The following is a 22,610-nucleotide window of genomic DNA, read 5'->3' as shown; positions in this document are numbered from 1 at the left end:
TAGGGATAATGGGTCCAGAGGCAAAGGCTATGGTGTATTTTGACCCTTAACAATTTAGTTCAGTATTAACTGAAATTGAACGTGTGTTAACTGTGATCCTCACTTTATGAAGTTTGATATGCCCATTAGGATATTATTGACTTCTTCTTGTGCTTTTTTTTACCTTCCCCCCAGGTATAGTCCTAGTGGCTATAAATCCTTATGAGCAGCTGCCTATTTATGGAGAAGATATTATTAATGCATATAGTGGTCAGAACATGGGTGATATGGATCCACATATCTTTGCAGTCGCTGAAGAAGCTTACAAGCAAATGGCCAGGTTGGTGGAAGCTCTATTTATTATGTCATGACTTTAATTAGATGTGATCATTTCTTCTATTGCTGAGTCACAGATATTTTAAAATACAGTGAATAACAACTTGTAAATTAGTAAACAGCCTCGATTAACTTGTCTCAGATGGCCTGCATTATTATTAAAATAACGTAAAATTTGTAAAAGGACATATGGCATTTAAAAACTACCTTTGGAATCTCATTGTAATTCTGTGACCATGCAAGGACAGATGTTATGTTTGTTTTACAGATAAGTGGATCAGGGTTTATAGGTATTAAGTGACTTGTCCAATGTCACTCAGCTAGTGAGTGACAGACCAGAACTAAAAGGCCTACAAGTGCTGGTAGAAATCTGTCTGTATCTGGGAGAATTAAATCTCAAGGAAAGTGTGAATTTTAAAGTTAGCATATGCTAGGGCATCAGTGATCCTGAACAGCATCAGGAAAGTGTCTTTGATATTAATTGTAGAATCCTAATATTTTGAGAGTGAAGAATGGGAGAAAAAAGCTACTTTCATGACTAAATTATACTCTTGATAAGATAGTATAATGTAATGCAAAACTATGCATATATAGAAGAAGAATCTATTTTTAACTTATTTCTCCAGCTTACAGGTAAGAACTTCGCATGCTATAAATATGATATAGGAAACCCTCAAGCAATTTATGCAGACAAAACTAATACTGCAGAGGTTTTTATTTTCTCCTTTTCAACCAGGAAGAATGTATAGTTGGACAGTGTATGACAGAATTTTAGAATTATTTCAATGACAGAGTCCATAGAAGTCATTATGCTCTTTTATTAATAAAATAGTATGATACTTCTTTTTCTAAAAAATATTTATTTATTTATTTGGCTGCGCTGGGTCTTAGTTGCAGCACACAGCATCTTTGTTGCGGCATGCAAGATCTTTAGTTGTGGCATGTGGGATCTTTAGTTGAGGTATACAGGATCTAGTTCCCTGACCAGGGGTCGAACCTGGGCCCTCTGCATTGGGAGCATGGAGTCTTAACCATTGGACCACTAGAGAAGTCCCTTTGATACTTCTAATAACAGGTAATAGCTATTAAGTACTCTTTGTGCACAAGCCACTATTTAATCGCCTCCTGTTTATTAACTAGATTTTATCCTCACGGGACCCTTCTAAGGTTGGTATTATTATTAATTGTCATTTTACAGGTGAGAAAAGTAATATGACACACATGAAATTTTACAAAACAGAAATAGACTCACAAATGCAGAGAACAGACTTGTGGCTGCCAGGGGTTGGGATGGGTGGAAGAGGGATGGATTGGGAGTTTGGGGTTAGCAGATGCAAACTATTACATATAGAATGAATAAACAACAAAATCCTACTGTATAGCACAGGAACTATATTCAATATTCTGTGATAAACCATAATGGAAAAGAATATTAAAGAAAAGAATGTATTAGGAAACTATTTTTCAAATTCTATTAGTCTGACACTGAAATATTAACATATTAAATATAAAATGGCTAAACATAGTTTTGTTCTACATACCATATTATTCTAGATTCTGCTACAGAGTAGTAACAAGTGTCAAAACTTTAATTTTAAGCTTAAAATTGAGAAAATTCCATTAGTATAACTTTTTCCCTGAAATTAGAAAAGCCCGCCAATATTTGATTTGTATGGTATTGAGCACTGCAGTACAACATTAGCACCACACAAGTTCAGCCTGAGAGCTGCTGGGCAGAGAGGGAATTGCATGGATTATTAGACCCTAAAAATAATCAAAATTTTATACTGCTCATAGAGAATTATATAACTTCTTTGAAAATACTATTCGTAAATATGAAAGCTTGGCTCTCACCATCCTTTTTACTGGTAATCTACCAATAGTGTTAGATTTATATGAATATTTCTGGCTTTTTTACCCTTAGATTTACTTTGTTTTTGTAATATTACCCCCTCGTTATTCCCCTATGACTCCAACATGATTTCTTAATGGCAGGTTTGTTTTTCTTTTGCTCAGTTTTGTTTTTTAGGCAGTTTTAGAATATGCTTCAATCAGTCATGATATTATGTTTGCCATTTATATGAATTAATCTACCCTCGTAATATGGGCCACAACCGCTGAATAGCGCATGTCTGCTTAGGCATGCAGTGGAGAATTGATGTTGGGGATCATTCCTTGCCATTTTTTTCTTACTGAATGAAGACATGCCGTTGTTACCAGATGTGAATCCTGGTGTTTTATATTCCCCATGCTCCCAGAGGCCCTCACACCTTCAGGGAAGACGCAGTTCATTGTTGCACACAGCTTTACTGAGCACATCCAGGCACTATTCTGGGCACCAGGGACACAACAGCAAGCAAATTAGAAAAAATAGACAAAAATTCTTACCCTCAGGAAGTGAGGCATGGTAAACAATAAAATAAATAAGATACACAGTTTGTCACATACTAATAAGTGTTATCCTGAAAAATAAAGTCGGGAAAAGAGGTAAGGGATGCTGGTGGGCCCGAGGGTATATTTACTAGGCTCAGGGAAAGCCTTGTTGTAAAGCTGCCTTTCTTTTTTTAACTTCAAAAATAATTTTAGACTTTCGAAAAGGTTGGAAAATAAAACATTGAGTTATCATGTACCCTACATCAAGTGTCTCCAGGTGTTAACATGTTATAGAACCATGGTAAATGATTCAGACAAGGGAATTCACACTGATATAATACTAAAAACCTGTACACATCATTTCCCCTCATATCCTTTTTCTGGTCTAGGATCCAACCTAGAATCATACGTTGAACCTTGTTCTTGTCTCCTCCAGTCTAGGACCATCCTTTTGTCTTTTGTTCTCTTTCATGACTTTGATGCTTTTGAAGAGTACTTTCCAATTATTTATTTTGTAAGCCCCAAGGACACAGAAGTGGAAAAATTACAGACTAGACCAAAAAAAATCTTACTCTCTGGAAAGTTTGTTTAACATTTTCTCCTGATTAGATTGAGGTTATACATTCTGGACAGGAATACCAGAGAAGAGATGTTGTGCCCTTTTGTTAGCTTTGATCATTTGGTTAAGGTGGTATCTACCAGATTTTTCTACTGTAAAGTTACTATTTTAAACTTTGAAATTAGTGAGTGCCTTGTGGGAAAATTACTTTGAGACTACACAGATATCCTGTTTCTCATGATAGTTTCATTCACTAGTTTCAACATCCATCAGTGGTTCTTGCCTGCAACAGTTATTACCATGGTGTTTGCCAGGTGGTTGTTTGCTATTTCCATCATTCCTTCTACATGTATGAATAGGAATTCTAATCTAAGGAAGAGCTGTTTCTTTCCCCCCACTTACTTATTATTTATTTATTTGTATCAGTATGAACTCATGGATATTTATTTCATACTATGGGTTCTTCTACATTACTATCATTATTTATTTTGTTCAAACTGTCTCAGATTTGGCCACTGGGTGCTCTTTCAAGTGTCCTTTCAATATTCTTCAATCATTTTTTGAGCATTTCCTTACTTTCTATCACCGCCTGGCTCATTTTCTAATTTTTTTGCCTCAGCCCTGGATTCAGCCATTTCTTCAAGGAGTGCTGATTGCTTGTACCGGAGAATGGTACTTAGAAACCAAGACCTGGGTGCTAGATGTATTCACTACTACTGGGGTATCATTGCCTTACCTCTAAGCCCTCTCAGTGCACAGAGCTAAGAAATATGTTTCCCTCACAGTCTCACCAACAGAATATGTTGTCATAACTTTAAATTTCCACCAAACTGATAGGTAAGAAATGGTATCCTAGTGTTGTTTTAATATACCTTAAGTAGGAAAGACTTTGCACATCTTTACACACACACACACACACACACACACACGCACATACCTATATCTATATTTAATATATCTATTAAAACCATAAGTTCACACTGATACCTCCAATTCCAGTTAAACACCACAGTTTTTATTCTTGATTTGTTTTTCCTTCTTTTAACTTCTTTCTTTGATCTTGAGAAACCTGGCTCTCATTATCCATAGTATATTCACTTGTTTGCACAATCCTGGAATACTCTTAGTTTCAGAAATGCTAACCCATACCCCTGTGAAAAGCAAATTTACCACTCACGCACAACATTGTGTCCAATTCATTTTGTCTTTAGCCTTACATAATATAAAGTGCCAATTTCCAAAATTACTTACGTTGGTTCCTTTCTTCGCCACCCACTTTATTAATTTATTCAACCACTTTCCCATGTATGATCACTTAGATTGTTTTCAACATTTTGCAATTGCAAACAATGCTACAATAAATAACCTTGTGCGTATACATTTTTGTATTTGTATGTATGTATTTATTTATTTATTTATATGTTGCTCTTCTGAATTACTTTTAATGAAGCCATGGCAGCAAAATATACAACGTGACTCAGATACACAGTGGAGCAAGGCCTAGATAATGACATGATTTTGCCCACATCTTGGGCGGAAAGGGGTGAAATATATGTCATGGGCAGGAATAGAGATGCAGACATAGAGAACAGACTTGAGGACACGGGTTTGGGGGAGAGGAAGCTGGGATGTAGTGAGAGAGTAGCATTGACATATACATACTACCAAATGTAAAATAGATAGCTAGTGGGAAGCTGCTACAGAGCACAGGGAGATCAGTTCAATGCTCTGTGAAGACCTAAAGAGGTGGGATAGGGAGGTGGGAGGGAGGCTCAAGAGGGAGGGGATATGGGGGTATATGTATACATATAGCTAATTCACTTTGTTTTACAGCAGAAACTAACACAACACTGTAAAGCAATTATACTCCAATAAAGAAAATAAAAATAAAAAATATAAACTCCGCACAACATTCTCATAGAGCTAAAGCCCAAGAGAACCCACTGTGGGTCCATCATCCAGTGGGACATCAGAGGCAGTCTCAGGGGCAGGGGGTAGTAGGGGAGGTAGGGAGTTTCTCCATAGTCAGGAGAGGCTGCATCAGTCCCCATCTCTGCTGGGAATGTCAGGCAATAGCAAGCAGCGATGAGGGAACAGAGTGGGTAGCAGCAGTGCTGGGCAGCTTTTCAATATCTTGATCACAAATATTTGGTACAATCCAGTTGGTGATACTGCCAGTGGCGCCAGAGAGGTGGAGGGAAACTTCTTGTCTTCAGGGGCAGAGAGTGAACCTCTCTGCTTGAAGAGGGACATGGTGATGGGGAGCAAAGGGAGGTGGAACAGGGGACTCTCACATTCTTGGCAACCTCAACTGGACCACAGCCACAGCGCCATGATCGGATTAAACACTTTCAGGAGGAGGGTGCAGAACCTGATCACTGACAGGCTTTGGAAGTTTAGGTTTATATCTGTTGCAGAGCTATTTTCTACCAACTTGGCATCACAGGAATTCCTGTGCTGGGGTAGAAGGTCTGGTTAAATGTGTCTTCACATCCAAAATCAGTGTTTTTACTGCAGGCCAGGACCTGGTTACTCTTGGGACCTATGGCCCCCATGTCAGCACAGTGCTGTTTGAGCTAAACATCATGGCCTGGTGACTTGTGACACAATGATTTGAAAATCAAAATCTGTGTATAAGCAGATGGAGGTGCTGCTGGATTTGGGACCTCTCAGCTAGTACACAGCAGGGGTGAAGTTCTGAATATTTGGCTTCACAGTGTACACAGTCTCATCTCCAAAGGCTGATTTGCCTGCGTTGGGTTACACAACGTTCAGTGCTATTGCAGTAACCTTGACTGGCCTTTAAGAAGACAGGCTGGAGGTGGAGCATATTTTTGTATTTTTAGAGGTGTAGCTTCAAGGTAAGTTGCTAAAAGTGGTGTTGGTAGGTCAAAAGGTACGTGTACATATACTACCAAATTCCCTCTAGAAGAGTTGTTCTGGTTTGCATTCCTGCCAAAAATGTTCAACAGTGCCTAGCCTTATCAACAGAATGTGTAATCTTTCTTTTTAGTTCTTGCCAATTTAATGGTATCTTAATGTTGTTTACATCTGCATTTCTTTAAATATGAGTAAGTTTGAACTTTTCATATGTTTAAGAGCAATTTCATTTTTGTTTGTTTCTTTGTTTATGGGCTGAATTGTCCATTCATGTCTTGTTCCATTGTTCTGCTGTGTTTTTGTTTCTTTGATCCTCATTTTTTTAAATTTAATTTTATTTATATTTGGCTGCATTGGGTCTTCGTTGCTACGCACAGGCTTTCTGTAGTTGCAGCAAGCAGAGGCTACTCTTTGTTGCAGTCCGTGGACCTCTCATTGCGGTGGCGTCTCTTGTTGGGGAGCACAGTTCTAGGTGCAGGGGCTTCAGTAGTTGCAGCACGTGGGCTCAGTAGTCATGGCTCGGGGGCTTAGTTGTTCTGCAATATGTGGGATCTTCCTGGATCAAGGATTGAACCTGTGTCCCCTGCATTGACAGGCAGATTCTTAACCACTGCACCACCAGGGAAGTCCCTGATCCTCAATTTTAAGAGTTTTAAAAAAAAAAAAAAAATATATATATATATATATATATATATACATATATTAGGTATATATATACCCTTTACCTGTGTTATATATTGCAAATACTTCCTCCCAATTCAATTTTGTTTATAGTGTCCTTTTCCATATTAATTTATTCATCTTTTTTTTTTATTGCTCTGGATTTTGAGTCATTGTTAGAAAACCTTTCCATACACCAAGGTAAAAGAGGATTTAATCTTTTCTTCTAGTTCTCGTATTGTTTTGTAATTTACCTTTAGATCACTGATCCCATTGAAATTTATACTTTTGTATGATGAGAGATATGGATCTAAATTTATCTTTTTTCCAAATGGCTACCCAGTTATCTTAGCATCACTTATTAAGAAGCCCATCTCTGCCCCAATTATTTCAGATGCCACCTAAAGTTCATCATATCCTAAATTTTCTTATGCTCTTAAGTCAATTTCTTGGCTCTATTCTTTCCACTTTCTTTTTCATGTCCCAGTACCACACTGTTTTGATTATAGTGGCTCTGTAGTATGTTTTAGTGTCTGATCCCACTAAACCCCCTCATAGTTTGTCTTTTCATTATTTTCCTGGCTCTCCTTAGATGTTTGTTTTTATGTATAGAATTTGGTCTCAACTTAGCCAACTCCATAGAAAAGCTGTCTTTTGAGTAATAACACAAAGGAAAGGAGAAAGCAAGCCGTTCACATATCTGGGGGAAGACTATTCCAGACAGAGAGATTAGCAATTGCAAAGACCATACAAAGCCTTGAAGACTGTTGTAGCAAATTTGACTTTTTTCTCTGTTTTGAGCAGAGGAATGGCATGATCTGGCAGCTGTGTTAAAAATTGATGACAGATTCCTACCAAAAATATATATCCTGAACCTAATCATGAGGAAACTCAGAAAAGTTGAAAATGAGGTGCATACTACAAAATAACTATATACTCTTCAAAATTATCAAGGTCAAAAAAATCAAAGAAAGACTGAGGAACTGTTCCTGGTTAAGGAGATAGAGGAAACATGCCAGTTAAATGCAGTGAATATTTGGAGTTGAATCCTTGATGTTGGGGGAGGGAACGTAACTTTGTTGGGGACATTGCTGGATGATTGACAAAATTGGAATAAAGACTGTAGATTAAATAATACTATTATATCAACATTACATTTCCTGATTTTGATCACGGTAGGTATGTAAGACCAATGTTGTTGTTCTCAGGAAATATACTCTAAAATATGTAGGAGTCATCATGTCTATAGCTTACTCTCAAATGTTTCAGAAAATAGCAGAATAAGAGACACAGAGACATTTATGAAACAAATGAGCAAAACCTAAACAATTGGTGAATCTGAGTAGAGCGTATACAGGAGTTCATTTTACTATTTTTGCAGTTTTCTATAAGTTTGAAATCATATCAAAAGTAAAGTTAGAGGGACTTACTAGGTGGTGCAGCAGTTAAAAATCTGCCTGCCAGTGCAGGGGACACGGGTTTGATCCCTGCCCCAGGAAGATACCACATACCACAGAGCAACCAAACCTGTGAGCCACAACTATTGAGCCCATCTGCTGCAACTACTGAAGCCCGCATGACTAGAGCCCATGCTCCGCAACAAGAGAAGCTACCGCGCTGAGGAGCCCGCGCACCACAAAGAAGAGTAGCCCCTGCCCGCTGCAATTAGAGAAAGCCCATGTGCAGCAATGAAGACCCAATGCAGTAAACAAACAAACAAATAAATAAATAAATTTATATTAAAAAAAAAGTGAAGTTAGGGGAAAAAAAGAAAAAGGACAGACTGTAATGGCGACAAGGGCCAAATCCAGGAAACTAGTTAGGAGGATTTTGCATTAATCCAAGCAAGAGCTAATGATAATCTAATTGTGGAGAATATAATTGGAGATGGTAAGAAGTAGATGGATTCTGGATAAATTTTTAAGCTAGAATGTACCGAGGCTTGCTTATGTGGGGGTATGAGAGAAAAAGAGAAGTATTTGGTCTGAGCACCTAAAGGTTGGAGTTACTGAGTTGGGAGAGACTGCAGGCAGAGCAGGTTGTACATGTAGGGTGGGAGGGTGGGAGGAAGAAGTGTAGGGGATCAGTTCTATTTTAGATCTTTAAGGTTGAAGTGGCATTTTCAACATCTATCCTTAAAGCAAAGCTGACACGAGAGATTCTTCCCCAGTAGACACACGTCCAGAGCAGTAGCATAATCAGGATCCTTGACTCATGACTCCTTTCTGAACTCGCCCCTTACAGAGAACAGCGCCTCATAGAATACCTTCATAGACTAGCCTCTTAATTTTAACAGTTCTGTTGGCTTATGGAGGAGAAGAACTCAGTGGGCTGCTGTCTGTTTGTCTTCTCATATTTTTGTTTCACATTCTTGCCTCACATTCTTGCCAGTCTTTTCTCATGCTGAAACTGACAGCTCTCTGATAACTAAATCACAATATTATTTTCCTTAAAACATCAGGATTTGGTTTTTTTTTCTTTTTGTTTCCTTAAAACCAAGTGATATTGATTGCTTTGATTTGGTATTTTTTTCCTCCCTTGTGAATGGTAGAGCAAATAAATTTTATTGATTAATTTTCATTTATGAGTTTTCTTGAAATAAATTAGAGAGTTATATTCATAACCTTAGCGTAATAGAAAAGATATCTATCCTAGTCACAGCTCCAGCAATAAATAGCTATATAAGCTTAAATCCTCAGGTTCCCCTGGGCCTTAGTTTTATCACCTTTAAAACAGAACACTTGTACTAGATTGTCTAGCTTTACATTTAAGGCATTCTGTTGTACACATTTGTTACCTTTCAGTTTCATGGGTACCAAAGCATAAGTCTTTTACTCTTTCTAGTGGAGGGCAGACTATGGGAAGGAGCTTGTAGCAAAGCAGAAGGAGCATAGTATAGACTTTTCCTCTGGAAACTAAGAGATGTGGAGTGTAACAACCCAGCTCTGCTCTAAGGTTGGATAAGCCATCTGGACCTCTCTGTGTTATTGTCTCCCCCAGTGAATAAAAGGTAATATTTATCATGCTTACTTCAGAGGTGAAAATTACATTAGATGATAAATGTAGAAAGCACTATGGAAAACACTATTTAAATATAAGCTGCTACTGTCATCACAGTCTTCATCATCACGGAGTCTCATGTCTGCATTCTCTCTCTGTCCATTTTAGCCTCTCGTCTGGTTTTATTCTTGTGGACCCTGTTGCCAGCCCTTTCCTTGGAGTGGCCCCTTCTTGCATTTGTTTGGGCAGTCTCTGAAATAAGATAAAATTGGCTATTTCTGAGAGAAAGACAAATACCATATGATATCACTTATGTGTGGAATCTAAAATATGACACAAATGAACTTATCTATGAAACAGAAACAGAATTATGGACATAGAGGACAGACTGGTGGTTGCCAAGGGGCAGGGAGTTGGGGGAGGGGAGGAGTTGGAGGTTGGGGTTAGCAGATGTAGGCTTTTATAAGTATAGAATGGATAAACAACAAGGTCCTACTATATAGCAACAGAGAACTATATTCAATATCCTATGACAAACCATAATGGAAAAGAATATAAAAAAGAATATATATGTATAACTGGAAAACATTGACTTTCTGTTATGGCATCTTTATATTAATTTCATAGGCTTTGTACTGATGGAACAGAAAAGTCAGATTGACATGAGAAGATCTGATAGTCAGTGACAGACTTCTCAGCAGGAATTGGATGTTTCTCCGGGAAACATTTATTTTCATTTCCCCACAGTACAGGTGTCAGAGCATCTGAACAGGCTGCATACAGGCCCTGGTAGTGTGATATGAATGTACTTAATCAGGCCTGAGTTGGGTACTCCCATTGTATTTTTCAAAGTTTGTAAAATAATGCAGTGACAACCATTTCTCAACAAAAAAAAACAACATTTACCATAGAAAAATCTTTCTACTTTGGAAACACATTGCAAGTACTTTTGATTCTACAACTCTGGTGTCTCTCACACCCATCTGCCTCTCTTAGTCATGACCACCACAATCTTTGTTCAGGCTTTTATACCTTTTCAGCTGGAGCCCCTGCCGCCCATATTCACATTGCTGCCAGAATGTTTTTACTAATTAGATTATTTATTTTCTGTTTAAAACCCTGCAGTAGCACTCCATGACCTTTAGGTAAACTCAAATTCCTTAACATCTCACGTAAAATCTTTAAAATCCTGTTCTTGTTAACCTCTGCAACCTTATCTGTCATTACTTCATGTTCAAGCCAAATTAAATTATCTGATGTTTCCTAATTTCTCATGCATCTGAGCCTTCATTTATGTTATCTCCTTTCCCTGGAATGTTTCCTTCCTAACTTCCTCTTCCCTTGCTTGCTTTCTCTTACTCATCTTCTAGACTTTGCTAAGGTATCATCTCCAGGAAGCCTTCCCTGATCACCTATTCCTCCTCTCAATACCGTATCACATATATTATAATCTTTAATTATTGGTTTATCATTCCTCTCAGATCATCAACCTCATGGCTTTTTAAACTTGTATCCCTAGTATTTGGCACAATGTTTGGCACGCAGTAGGTATTTGCTAAATGTTTGTTGGATAAATAAATCTCTTTTAAAAGATAAAAAGATCATCTTCTGTAGTGAAATAACCTCTTAATCTTGTGGCCTTATAGGATACTTCCACTAAAAACCTTTGAAGCCATCTTGTCGCTCTGAACATTAAGGGCACAAATGATACTACCTTTATGTCGTTCAGTTAATTTGACGGATTGAAGCTGACTGCTGGTTTCATCTTAGAAAGTGGAAGTTTCCTGCTTCTGTCCCAGTTGAAATCGTAACCAAAGCAGTTTTGTTCTTAGGCTAGATTGGTTATTAAAGTTTTATTTACTTAGAACCAATACACATTTACTGAGTATTTGTGATATGTCAGACTCTGGACTAGGTGCTGGATATTAACAATATGGTAACATAGGTCTTATCCTCAAAGAAATGACAGTCTTATGAGTAAGTTCATCACCTAGAGTTTTGAGTCATTGTATGAATGAATGAAAGATGTAATAGTAGATAGTCTTTGAGTTCTAACTTTTTTTTTTTTTTTTTGGCTGTGTTGGGTCTTCGATGCCACACACAGGCATTCTCTAGTTGCATTGAGCGAGGGCTGCTCTTCCTTGTGGTGCATGGACTTCTCATTGTGGTGGCTTCTCTTGTTGCGGAGCACGGGCTCTAGGCACACGGGCTTCAGTAGTTGTGGTGCATGGGCTCAGTAGTTGTGGCGAGCGGACTCAGTAGTTGTGATGAGTGGGCTTAGTTGCTCCGCAGCATGTGTAATCTTCCCGGACCAGAGACTGAACCCATGTCCCCTGCATTGGCATGTGGATTCTTAACCACTGCACTACCAGGGACATCCCAGTTCTAACATATTAGAATGAATCAGCCAACAAATGAACCATTTCTTCTCTGGTAATGAGGATACTTTAGCAAGAGCTGGAGTTTGTGGCAGACACTGCTTTATGGACTGTTAGCTAGTAGACAGTTTTTAATTTTAATTAGGTAGTATTTTCTTCTAAATTTGTTTGCTGTAACTCCTGTCTCTTCTGAAGGTGGTTGACAACAGTACTATAATATACCAAAATACTTCTCTAGGAATAAAGTAATATGTTTGAGATAGGTACACACAAAAAATTCAGAGACTATTACAGATTCATCCTTAGATGTGATGCTCTTTAATTTAGTGCTTGATATCTTCTTCTCCCTCTCTGTTCATTGTTAGTTTATAAGTGTTGTTTTTATTATGAAATGTCATTCTTAGGTTCCTTTCCACGTTTTTACATGTGTGAACCAGCAGGAACTCACCATGGCTCATTGATGAGAACTTAAGAGAAAATAGTGTTAATCACATTCAGAAGTGGGCAGCACTTTCACTTACTCTTCTTTGTTTTACAGAGATGAACGAAATCAGTCCATCATTGTAAGTGGAGAGTCTGGGGCAGGAAAAACAGTCTCAGCTAAGTATGCCATGCGATACTTTGCAACTGTAAGTGGTTCCGCTAGTGAAGCCAATGTTGAGGAAAAGGTGTTGGCATCCAACCCCATCATGGAGGTGAGCCAGCAGCACCCATGGCCTTCTTACTGTGTTCTCTCATTAAGAAACATGCTCAAAACATTGGTTGATACAGCACATATCAGAAAGTGGGATCTCCCATTCACTAATAGTAGGAAAATACTTTTCCAGATGTTAGTAAGATATCTAGGAAAAGTAAAAATTCAGTAAGGTAGACATTTTGAGTAAAGTCTAGCTATAGAGGAATCTACTTTATTCCATAAACCTGCATTTTTAACCCACCATTGAATTGTTGCCTCTAAGTAGATGGCAATGGCTCTTCGTTTCCTAAAGTTTCTTTTCTCCCAGTTAATTGACTTGCATCTGTTGCTCCTTGTACTGGAAGTGTAAGTTCCTTCTTTTCCCGCAGTCCTGAGCTTATTTAAGCTCCTTCTGAAACATAGGATTCACTACGCTCAAACATGAGTGAGTTTCATTGTTCCTTTGCCCACATTTAATTTTCTGTACTTAATCCAAACTGTTCAGCTGTAAGTTTTTATATTTTTCTAGACATGAACTATAAATTTAAATCATAATCTTGTAAGCATTTTCCCACTTATTTCTGTCAAGCATATCACACAGCTTTAGGTTAGAAAAAGGAATTCAATATTATAAATTCTGGAAAAAGGAAGATCTGTGAAAGGTTGTCCTTTCAAAAGTGGACTGTGTATACAAAGTAGGCATGCTCATGCCAAAGAAAATAGATATTTTTCTGTGAGAATTTGAGTATTTCAGGGTTCATAATTAGAGAATTATTTGTGTATTATATGATTTTAGGAAAGTTACATTTTTGTAAGTAGTCCCATTAAATGGAGAAAATAAGTCTCAGTAAATGGAGAGAAATTACTTTGGACATGCAGAAACAAACCTTTCTTATTAAAAATACAAATCAGCATTCTTTATTCTTGTTTTTTTTCCTTTGTCAAGCCTTATTTGTCACCCAAACACAGATGGCGTTTAGAACTGGCCTGGTGCAGTGGTACAAATGGTTTTTGCACTAATCAGTCCAGAGGTAATTGTGCCTGGTGTGCAGTGCTGTGTGTGACACTTCAGAATAGTATGCTGTGACCCCTTGCTCATAGAGCTACCCTCTAGTGCAGCAGGACATCTATTCCTGGGATTGAGAAAATGAGAGATGCTGGGGAAATTAAGAGCCTCTGGGCCGGGTGAGCTATAGAAAGAGAACTGGAAACGTTTTCTGTAATAACATGGACAGGAGAAAACAGATGCTTATGCCAAAAGAGGGTAGTCAAGATTTTAAGCAAATATTAAGATTTTGAAAGAATTTAAGCTACAGATATAGTGGTGGATCCCACTTGTGTTAATATTGCGAAAATATAATCTGTATAGCCAGTTTCTGATTTTGGTTCAGAAAACAACAGGGTTTTACTTTCTACCATTATTTTGAGTGGTTTTGATCATAACGAATACTTGGTATCTGGCAGTAGTTTAGGCCGTTCTTAGTCCCTAATGTTAGAAGATCTTGAAGTCTTGATTACGATGGCATCAGGAAATCCCATCTCTTCTAGGCCTAGACCATATAATAACATAAGCCTGGAATGAAGCTTCTGGAATATGTCAAGTTGAATGAAATATTTTGTGACCCTGCTATATTCTCTTTCAAAAAATAGCTACACTGTTTTTTCTACAACACAGAGTTGAGTTGTGTTAGTAGGAGTGATATTAAAAATTTGGAATGGCTACAGATACTATTTTTTAATATGCAATTATAAGGAATTTACCGTTTGCTAGGATAAACAAAGATAAAGGCATCAGTTATACTTTTTTTTTTTAATTTATTGGCTGCATTGGGTCTTTGTTGCTGTGCACAGGCTTTCTCTAGTTGCGGCATTGAGGAGGCTTGTTGCAGAGCACGGGCTCTAGGCATGCAGACTTCAGTAGTTGTGGCACGCAGGCTCAATAATTATAGCTTGCAGGCTCAGTAGTTGTGGTGCACGGGCTTAGTTGCTCTGCGGCATGTGGGATCTTCCCGGACCAGGGATTGAACCTGTGTCCCCTGCATTGGCAGGCGGATTCTTAACTGCTGCGCCACCAGGGAAGTCCAGTTATACTTTAAAAAATTTTTTAATTTATTAAAAAAATTTTTTAAAGACAGCACTTAGCTACTTCATGCTATATTATTGTTTAGTTTCTCTGCAGGAATTTGGATTAAGAAAATTTGTTAAAGAAAGAACTAATTTTCAACAGCTACAAATGAGGGCATCCCAGTTTGAAAGATTAAAATGGAATATAGGGCTGAAGAATGATGACAGAGGGTTTCCAGTTACAGAAACAAAATATAGGTAAAATATTGAATATGTGGCCTAGAAAACGTGTAGCTTTTAAACCTGCCTCAAGATTATGTCTCCATATCAGAGCCCTTCACTGTGATGTCAGGACAGGCATGTCTGTGTCTCCAGTGATCACCAGCATCCCACACCTTGAACATCACAGCCCAGTGGCTTATGGGATTTGCATGTTATCCTTTAGAAAGCAAGCTCTTCATCCTCGGCATAGGCTCCTTTTGCAAAATGCGAATGATGTACAGAGAAATAAATCATTCTTTTTTGCTCAATTTTATGACATTTTCTTTTTCACCCTTTTTTATAGAAATTTTCATCCTAAGATGGGGACAGGGAAGATGTTGGAGACACACTGGGTCTTAATAGTTCTTTTTCCCCTTCAATAACTGTAATTGAAGATTTTCATCTCCATTTAGTAAAGAAGGGTAATCCACTAAACATTTCACTGAAATCAACAGTAAAATCAAGACCACAAAACTTCTTTCCTTTAACAGTTTCTTGCTGATTGAAATGAAAATAGTATTAGGGAGGCTGCTATGAATATAGTACTTATAAGGCAGAGGGAGCAATTGGGGGGAATGGACAAAAGGCACTCTTATATACAGAACTTTCTTTCCATATTGGGTTAAATGCTTAGAATCAAATAGTTTTATTTTTGAAAGCGACCCTAGAGCTCGTCTGTTCTAGTCAGTTTACACCTGGGAACACTAATGCTCTTCAGAGGGTTAAATGATGGCAAGTTGGTGGTAGGCCTGGGGTGATACCCAGATCTTCAGACTTCTATTTCATTTACTCCTTCTACCATTCTTTGCTATATGTTTATATACCTTGTACTCAAAGACAGAAGGGTCTGTTTCAACCCTGGCCTACACACTGCTTCTTCTCACAGAGTGTAGTATTATTTTGGCAAGTTGGCCACTCCTATCCCCACTCTAAGTAGTTAGGGGTGGGGGTTGGGAGGAGATGACATATGGAGGTTGGGATAAGAGTCCAGGAGGGAGGAGAAGCTGTGGACCATCCTCCCCCAACTTGCTTAGTTGCTGGGGAAAGTGCTTAGGACAGTGCCTGCTAATCACTCAATAACTATTACTGTTGCTGCCACTGCTATTGAGTGTAAATTTTCATCTGCTCTTTGACAGAACATGTTGTGTTGAAAGAATATTTTGCATTTATCCATTAATTTCATCTTCTAAACAAAATAAAAATGGAATATGTGGAGACCTTTGGTTGTGCTTTTTGTAATATCAAGTTTTTCTGGGAAGATAGCTTCCAGCCATTCTTTCCAACTATAATGTTAATCTGAAATTTAGCAGTTTTCTCAGTGCCAAAACAGGGCAATACCTGTCTGGTATTTCAGGGAGTGAAAATATGTTTTCTTTGATTGATCAGCGACTCTAATGTGTTGACTTTTGTGGCTATGTTACTACTGTTTTCATCACTTGTGTTTGTATTGCTTTGGGGTTTTTTAGAGGGTTTTGTTTGTTTGGTTTGGTTTGGGTTGGGTTGGGTTTTTTGGTATTGCTTTCTTAATGCTCCAGAGCATTTTCATATCTTTCTTTCTGCTCTGGTTTCCAATATACTAATCCTAATAGTCACAGGCTTTGCATAGTGAAAGATATTAATTATCTGAACTTACCTTATTAAGCACTTAATATATGCACTATGTGAACACCTGCATTTCTAACTACAGCATGTTTTTTGCTTTGCCTTGAAAGAAGAATTTATATATGCATACTACCTAAATCAGAAAGCAGTGCATATGGCATTTAAATTTTTACGATTATGTTAAAAATTTAGCAGAAAGTTACGTTCTTTGCATTCTGTAGCAGATGTCTTGCAAGTTAGATACAACTGTCAAAATCCAAAGCCAAATTTTACCGTCTCTGGTTTCTGAAAGTGGCTTTGAATTGAGTGGGTAATTACTAACACTCCACTAGTAAGCAGTCCAGCTGGGCCTCCTGGCTAAAGAGACCCTGAACACCAGAGCAGTATTTCCAAGAAAATTTTAATTTGTCTTAGCCAGCTTATTTACACAGACTAAGTTTTTCAAGAAACCAAAACCCTGTTATTTAACTAAGGGGGCTTGTGCCTAGGCAGCCCCTGGTCCCGTTCGTTCTTTTCCTTTACTGACATGAATATGTTCCGTGTCACAAATGGTGGATAAAGACCTCCCAGCCACTGGGCTCAGGTCTGCTGTTTCTGAAAATAATTTGTGTGAACATAATAACCAATGCGGACTATTCGTATATACCCGTGTGGCTATACAGTGAGTAAAACACACAGTTGTGCCTGCAGGGGCAAAATTGGTTCTGTTTTTAAGAGTTCTTTTTCTCCCTGAACAAATCCGTAAATGTCAGGACATGAACGGCACTTCTAAAACCTTATTTTTTTCCGCCTTTTCTCTTAGTCAATCGGAAATGCTAAAACAACCAGGAATGATAATAGCAGCCGTTTTGGGAAATACATTGAGATTGGTTTTGATAAGAGATATCGAATCATTGGTGCCAATATGAGAACTTACCTTTTAGAGAAATCCAGAGTGGTATTCCAGGTAAGCCCGGCAGGTATATGTATAGATTGCCATCTAATTCCAGAGCTCATGCTTGTTGGTGTGCACTTTATTTCAGATGTTCTTGAGCATGTTATGACACTATTACAATAAACCACACTTGGACTGAAGCATGTAAAACAGTGCCTGCCAGAGGATACCCCTTAGATTGATAGTCTTCGGGACGGGCAGTGATTTAAGTTTAATGGTTTTGACTGTGTCCTCCAGATGCCTGTAGGAAAAGCTTAGCTAAGAAGAGGTGCTATTAATTTAGTCTTGTCTGTCACATTTCCCAGTTGATAGAGAAAACATTGGTCTATGCGTCAATGAGCTACCGTTGGAACTCAGTTCAAGAAAAAAATTATCCTTGTCCTTTCTCCTCCCTTCTCTCAGAATATGACATTGTTTAGATAGAATAATGAGGCTTAAAAGATCTTCACCACTGAGTTGTAAACTACTGTCAAAGAACACACTCAAGTCTGTGTATCAGCGCCAGACTTGCATTCACACATATGCTCTTACTCCTTTTGGGGGTGGGGGTGGGGGCGGTAGGGTGCGCCCGCAGCTTGCCGGGTCTCCGTTCTCTGACCAGGGACTGAACCAGGGCCGTGGCAGTGAAAGTCCGTAATCCTCAACAGGGAACTCCCACTCTCACTCTTTTTTTATTTGTAAGTGGGAAATATAGCAACACTGTAACTGTAAGTGTAAAATGTATTTGTAAATGGGAAATGCATTACAGCACTGGCAGGCAGGCATTTACATGCTATAGGTATACTTAGGGAATGTGGACTTATCATTGGAAAACTCCCAGTGTAGGACTCCTGGTGATCCATTGCATGCTGTGAGATGGAGTTCCTGTGGTCCCTTTACTGGATGCCCTCCTCACTGAGGTTCAAATAGCCCTGGCACCGCCACAGAGCAAAGTCTACAATTTCCATTGTACAAGTCTGTTAAAGCCTTGAAATTCTCTTGGACATACTGAAAGTCATGAGTTTGGGCAGCCTAGAGCTCTCCTGGCTTTGACTTTGGGAGTGTGTCTGATTTGTGGCTACCTAAATGTAATATCTGATTTGTATAGTGAAGCAATAGTCACCCTCCTTCATTGGTCTAATATCTAGATACGCACAGAGCAGTGTTGCTGTGCACACATGTATGCTTGAATAGGTTAAAAAAAATGTTTAGTAGCCAGAAAAAACAGTGGGGGAAATAGGTGATTGAGTCTAAATAGTACAGATTTGATTGACAGGTAGATGATTAAAGGGAAAATGGGTATGGTGACCAGAGGTTAGTAGTGCTTAAGACAAAATGTAAAGGCCTAATCCTTATTGTGTTATCTGAAAACACTGAAGCAATTCTAACTATTCTCCAACCCCCAAGGCTATATAATGTTGAGGATGTTTGGTTATATCAAAGCTAATCAAACAGTCAGAAAGAGCATACTTGATATTGTCCTTCATGTAAAAAGAAGACCAGAGCATTTCTGCAGATCCCCCTGCTTTTCCAGTTGCCTGTGTACTGAACCACCTGATCTCTTGCCTATTCATGCTGTGGTCATTGGTATCTTGTTAATTTGTTTAGTGTCTTCTGTCCATGTAATAAGTTTTCTTTACCAGGCACCAGCCCCTGTTGGGCGTCAAGCCTGACCTTGGCCTTAGTTGCTCTCTTCTTCAGTCAGCTGAATACACTGCAGAATTCAAGGCTATGATGATAGAGTATGAGGATTCAGTTTTATATGAACAGTATTACTACAACTGTATTCTTAAAATATATATGTGGGAAAAGACTGTCAGAAAATACTAAGAAATGACTTTAGAACTGTACATCATTTATTTTCTCTTAAAAATATTTTTATTGATTTTTAAATATATAAACTAAAATAACATGGACGGTATAGTGCATTTGTGAATTTCTTAAAAACAACTACAGTGGATGGCAAAGATGGGATTTTTTTTTTTCGGTCAGAGTGTTAGGAAGATCATAAATCTAAGATGTACTGTGAGAGAATATTAAGTATGGTGGGGGGCGGGGAGGGGGGTTAGCTTCTCCCAAAGGCACTGATCTCTTATGACAATGCCATATAGCAAGCTGTTCATTACTTCAAAAAGCATTACTATCAGGTATATTATGTTGAATGTGACCAACAGATACACACTCACACAGATGCACGTAGCTAATAAATCACAAAGTTTAATAATTGTAGATATATATTAGGAAATTTTGGAGAGGACAATTTATTTCACCAAATGAGATAATTAAACATTAAAATTTCATGTTTATGATTGAATTTTCTGGGTTTTAGATTAAAATACTGTAATTAAAAACTCTTCTTATTTCAAAGGCAGAAGAGGAGAGAAACTATCACATCTTCTATCAGCTTTGTGCCTCAGCAAAGTTACCTGAGTTTAAAATGCTGCGATTAGGTATGAATGTGGCATTAGATTTATTGTGCTGGTATTGTTTTTTGTTAATTTCTGAGTTCATAAATTTACTTCTTAAAAAGGAAATTATCTCATACTGAAATATTTATGGATGAAATGATAAGAGGTCTACAGCTGGCTTCAAGATAACCCATGGGATTGGGAAAGGGGGATTTGCTGTATAAATGGAACAAGACTGGCCTTGAGTTGGTACTTCTTTAAGATGAGTGATGAGTACACAAAGGCTCATTATACTAGTTTCCGTACTTTTGTATGTTTGAAATTTGCCTTGATTAAAAGGGGAAAAAAATGTAAAGGAGTTTACATGGTGGAACTCGGTGAGGCTTCTGATAAAGAAGAGAGTAAAGTATTTGAAGAAATTATCCTAACATGTAGATTGGAATACAACCTTTAGGAAAGGACTGTTCATTTCACAAATTCTACAAACACTTTATTCCAGTATTTAATTGTCTTGTATTAAAATATAACTAAAAACACAGGCAGTCAAACTCCAAACTCTATATACTTAATTGTGCTATCACTGCCTCTAATTCAGAGTGGACGTAAGGATAGAAGTCAAGGCCTTTTCATAGACTGCAGATCTTTTTAAAATTTTTCCTTAATTGCAGGAGACGCAAATAACTTTCTTTACACGAAACAAGGTGGCAGTCCTGTGATTGAAGGAGTGGATGATGCCAAGGAGATGGCACACACCAGGCAGGCCTGCACTTTGCTAGGTACGTAATCGTATCTTGAATTCTTAGAAGCAATAACTTTTTGACTCAAAGCAACCTTTCATTGGAATGTTGGCTTAGGTTCATATTAAGTGGTAAGAATTGTTGGGAGATCTAACTTTTTTTTTTTTTTAGATTTAACGTTCTTTATAAAACACATTTAGACAGCAAATGAGCACAGTATTTCTCTTGGGGGTAACGGGAACTGTACTGAAGTTAGCTTATGGTAGTGGTTGTACAACTTTGTAAATTTACTAAAAAACATGGAATTGCGTACTTATAATGGGTGAATTTTATGGTTTGCAAGTTATTCCTCAATACAGCTATTTAAAACATACATTCAGGGCATCAGGGGATGTGGGACCGTTTACTTAAACGTTTATAAAATACAAAACCTAGAGCTAAATGAAATGGGTTTCTATGCAAAAACTAATGTTTTATAGGATTTTTTTCTGTTTGTTTTGGGTGTCTTTTTGTGGCCTGGAAATGTGGTTGAGCTGGCTTGGTGACAAAACAATGTATTACATGTAGTTAATTCTGTTTCTGAAATGGCTCGTGTCGCTGTCTAGTTTCTTGATTTAAAAAAAATTGGATCTGCATGTAAATAAACTGGCCTTTAGAAATGTAGTATACAACTTTTAGTGCTGAGTTATTTATTTAAAAGCTTCAGAATATGAATAATTCTAAGATCATATATTGGTATTTTGAGGAGTAACCTGAGGTGACTTAATTTGATTTAAAAGCATTGCTAATCAGAGTATGGTCCGGGACCACTATGGAGCTTGCAAAAAATTTAAAATCTCAGACCCTATCTCAGACCTACTAAACCAAAATCCACATTTTAGCCAGATCCATTGGTGATTCATGTGCATATTGTAGTTTGAGAAACACTGCTTTACTTCCAGGGCTAACTCTGTTCGTAAATAGAAAATTGCAAATTTGAAAAAGCCATAACGTAGGAAATGGCAGAAACATTCCTTGTAGGGTGAACTCTCAATTACTCTGTACATAATTACATATTTGGAAATAATTTTACTATTTTTACTTGAATACAGTTTATATCTAATATTCTGGAAAAATCCTACCTCATTGAAAAATGAAGCCCGATCTGATAAAACACCAAGGGCTGTCCGGCTTTCTTATCCTGCCTGATCCTTCAGGTCGTGCTCTAATGCTGTGTTTAGACACTCACTCACCAGGCTGGGGTACAACACCAACCTGAACACTTCTAATCTTTGGGTCTCTTTGACTTATACTTGGTCTGTAGTTCGAAGTAATTAAATTATCTGACTGAAAACAGCGTTATTGGGTTGCAACCTGCATTTGGAGTAGAGATAAATAGGGGTAATAATGTTAGAGATACTTAAATCCAGTGTGTGACAATGATGGTGATAGTTTAACACTTACCATGTGTCACATAGTGTGTTAAGTTTACTATGTGCATTTTCTCACTTAATGTTTACAAACTCCCTTTGAGATAGTCACTGTTGTCCCTGTATCTCAAATGAGAAAACAGAAGGATAGAACAGTGACGTTACCTGCCTGTGCGAGATGGCAGGTCAGGAGCAGAGCCAGGCGTCTAGCTGAGGTTCGTCTCACTGCACAGCCCACGCTCTCACCATATGCTAAAGCGCATTATGTGTTATTATCAGCAGTGATGAAGGTGTCGTTGGTGATGACACGTTGTAACGTGTGCAACATCTGGCAGTATTCAGGAGTTAAAAATGGGCTATAATTGTTTAGTTCCT

The 22,610-nt window shown here is 37.9% G+C and overlaps 1 protein-coding gene across 4 annotated transcripts in view; it reads left to right on the top strand.

Annotated features, from left to right (window-relative positions):
* The window catches only part of MYO5A (myosin VA), a 187,015-nt gene that overhangs the window by 70,440 nt on the left and 93,965 nt on the right, over window positions 1–22,610 (top strand). For 3 of the 4 annotated variants that reach the window (XM_057722275.1, XM_057722274.1, XM_057722277.1), the window contains 5 exons: window positions 175–319; window positions 12,704–12,860; window positions 17,571–17,714; window positions 20,050–20,131; window positions 20,758–20,865. In XM_057722275.1, the coding sequence (XP_057578258.1) occupies window positions 175–319; window positions 12,704–12,860; window positions 17,571–17,714; window positions 20,050–20,131; window positions 20,758–20,865 (636 nt within the window). The remainder of the gene's footprint in view (window positions 1–174; window positions 320–12,703; window positions 12,861–17,570; window positions 17,715–20,049; window positions 20,132–20,757; window positions 20,866–22,610) is intronic. The other variant, XM_057722276.1, reaches the window with a different exon arrangement.

Source organism: Hippopotamus amphibius, chromosome 2 (genome assembly GCF_030028045.1).
Source record: "Hippopotamus amphibius kiboko isolate mHipAmp2 chromosome 2, mHipAmp2.hap2, whole genome shotgun sequence".
In the NCBI taxonomy this organism is placed as follows: Eukaryota; Metazoa; Chordata; class Mammalia; order Artiodactyla; family Hippopotamidae; genus Hippopotamus; species Hippopotamus amphibius.
Note: the sequence above shows the minus strand (reverse complement) of the source record. Positions and strands in the feature narration are given on the sequence as shown.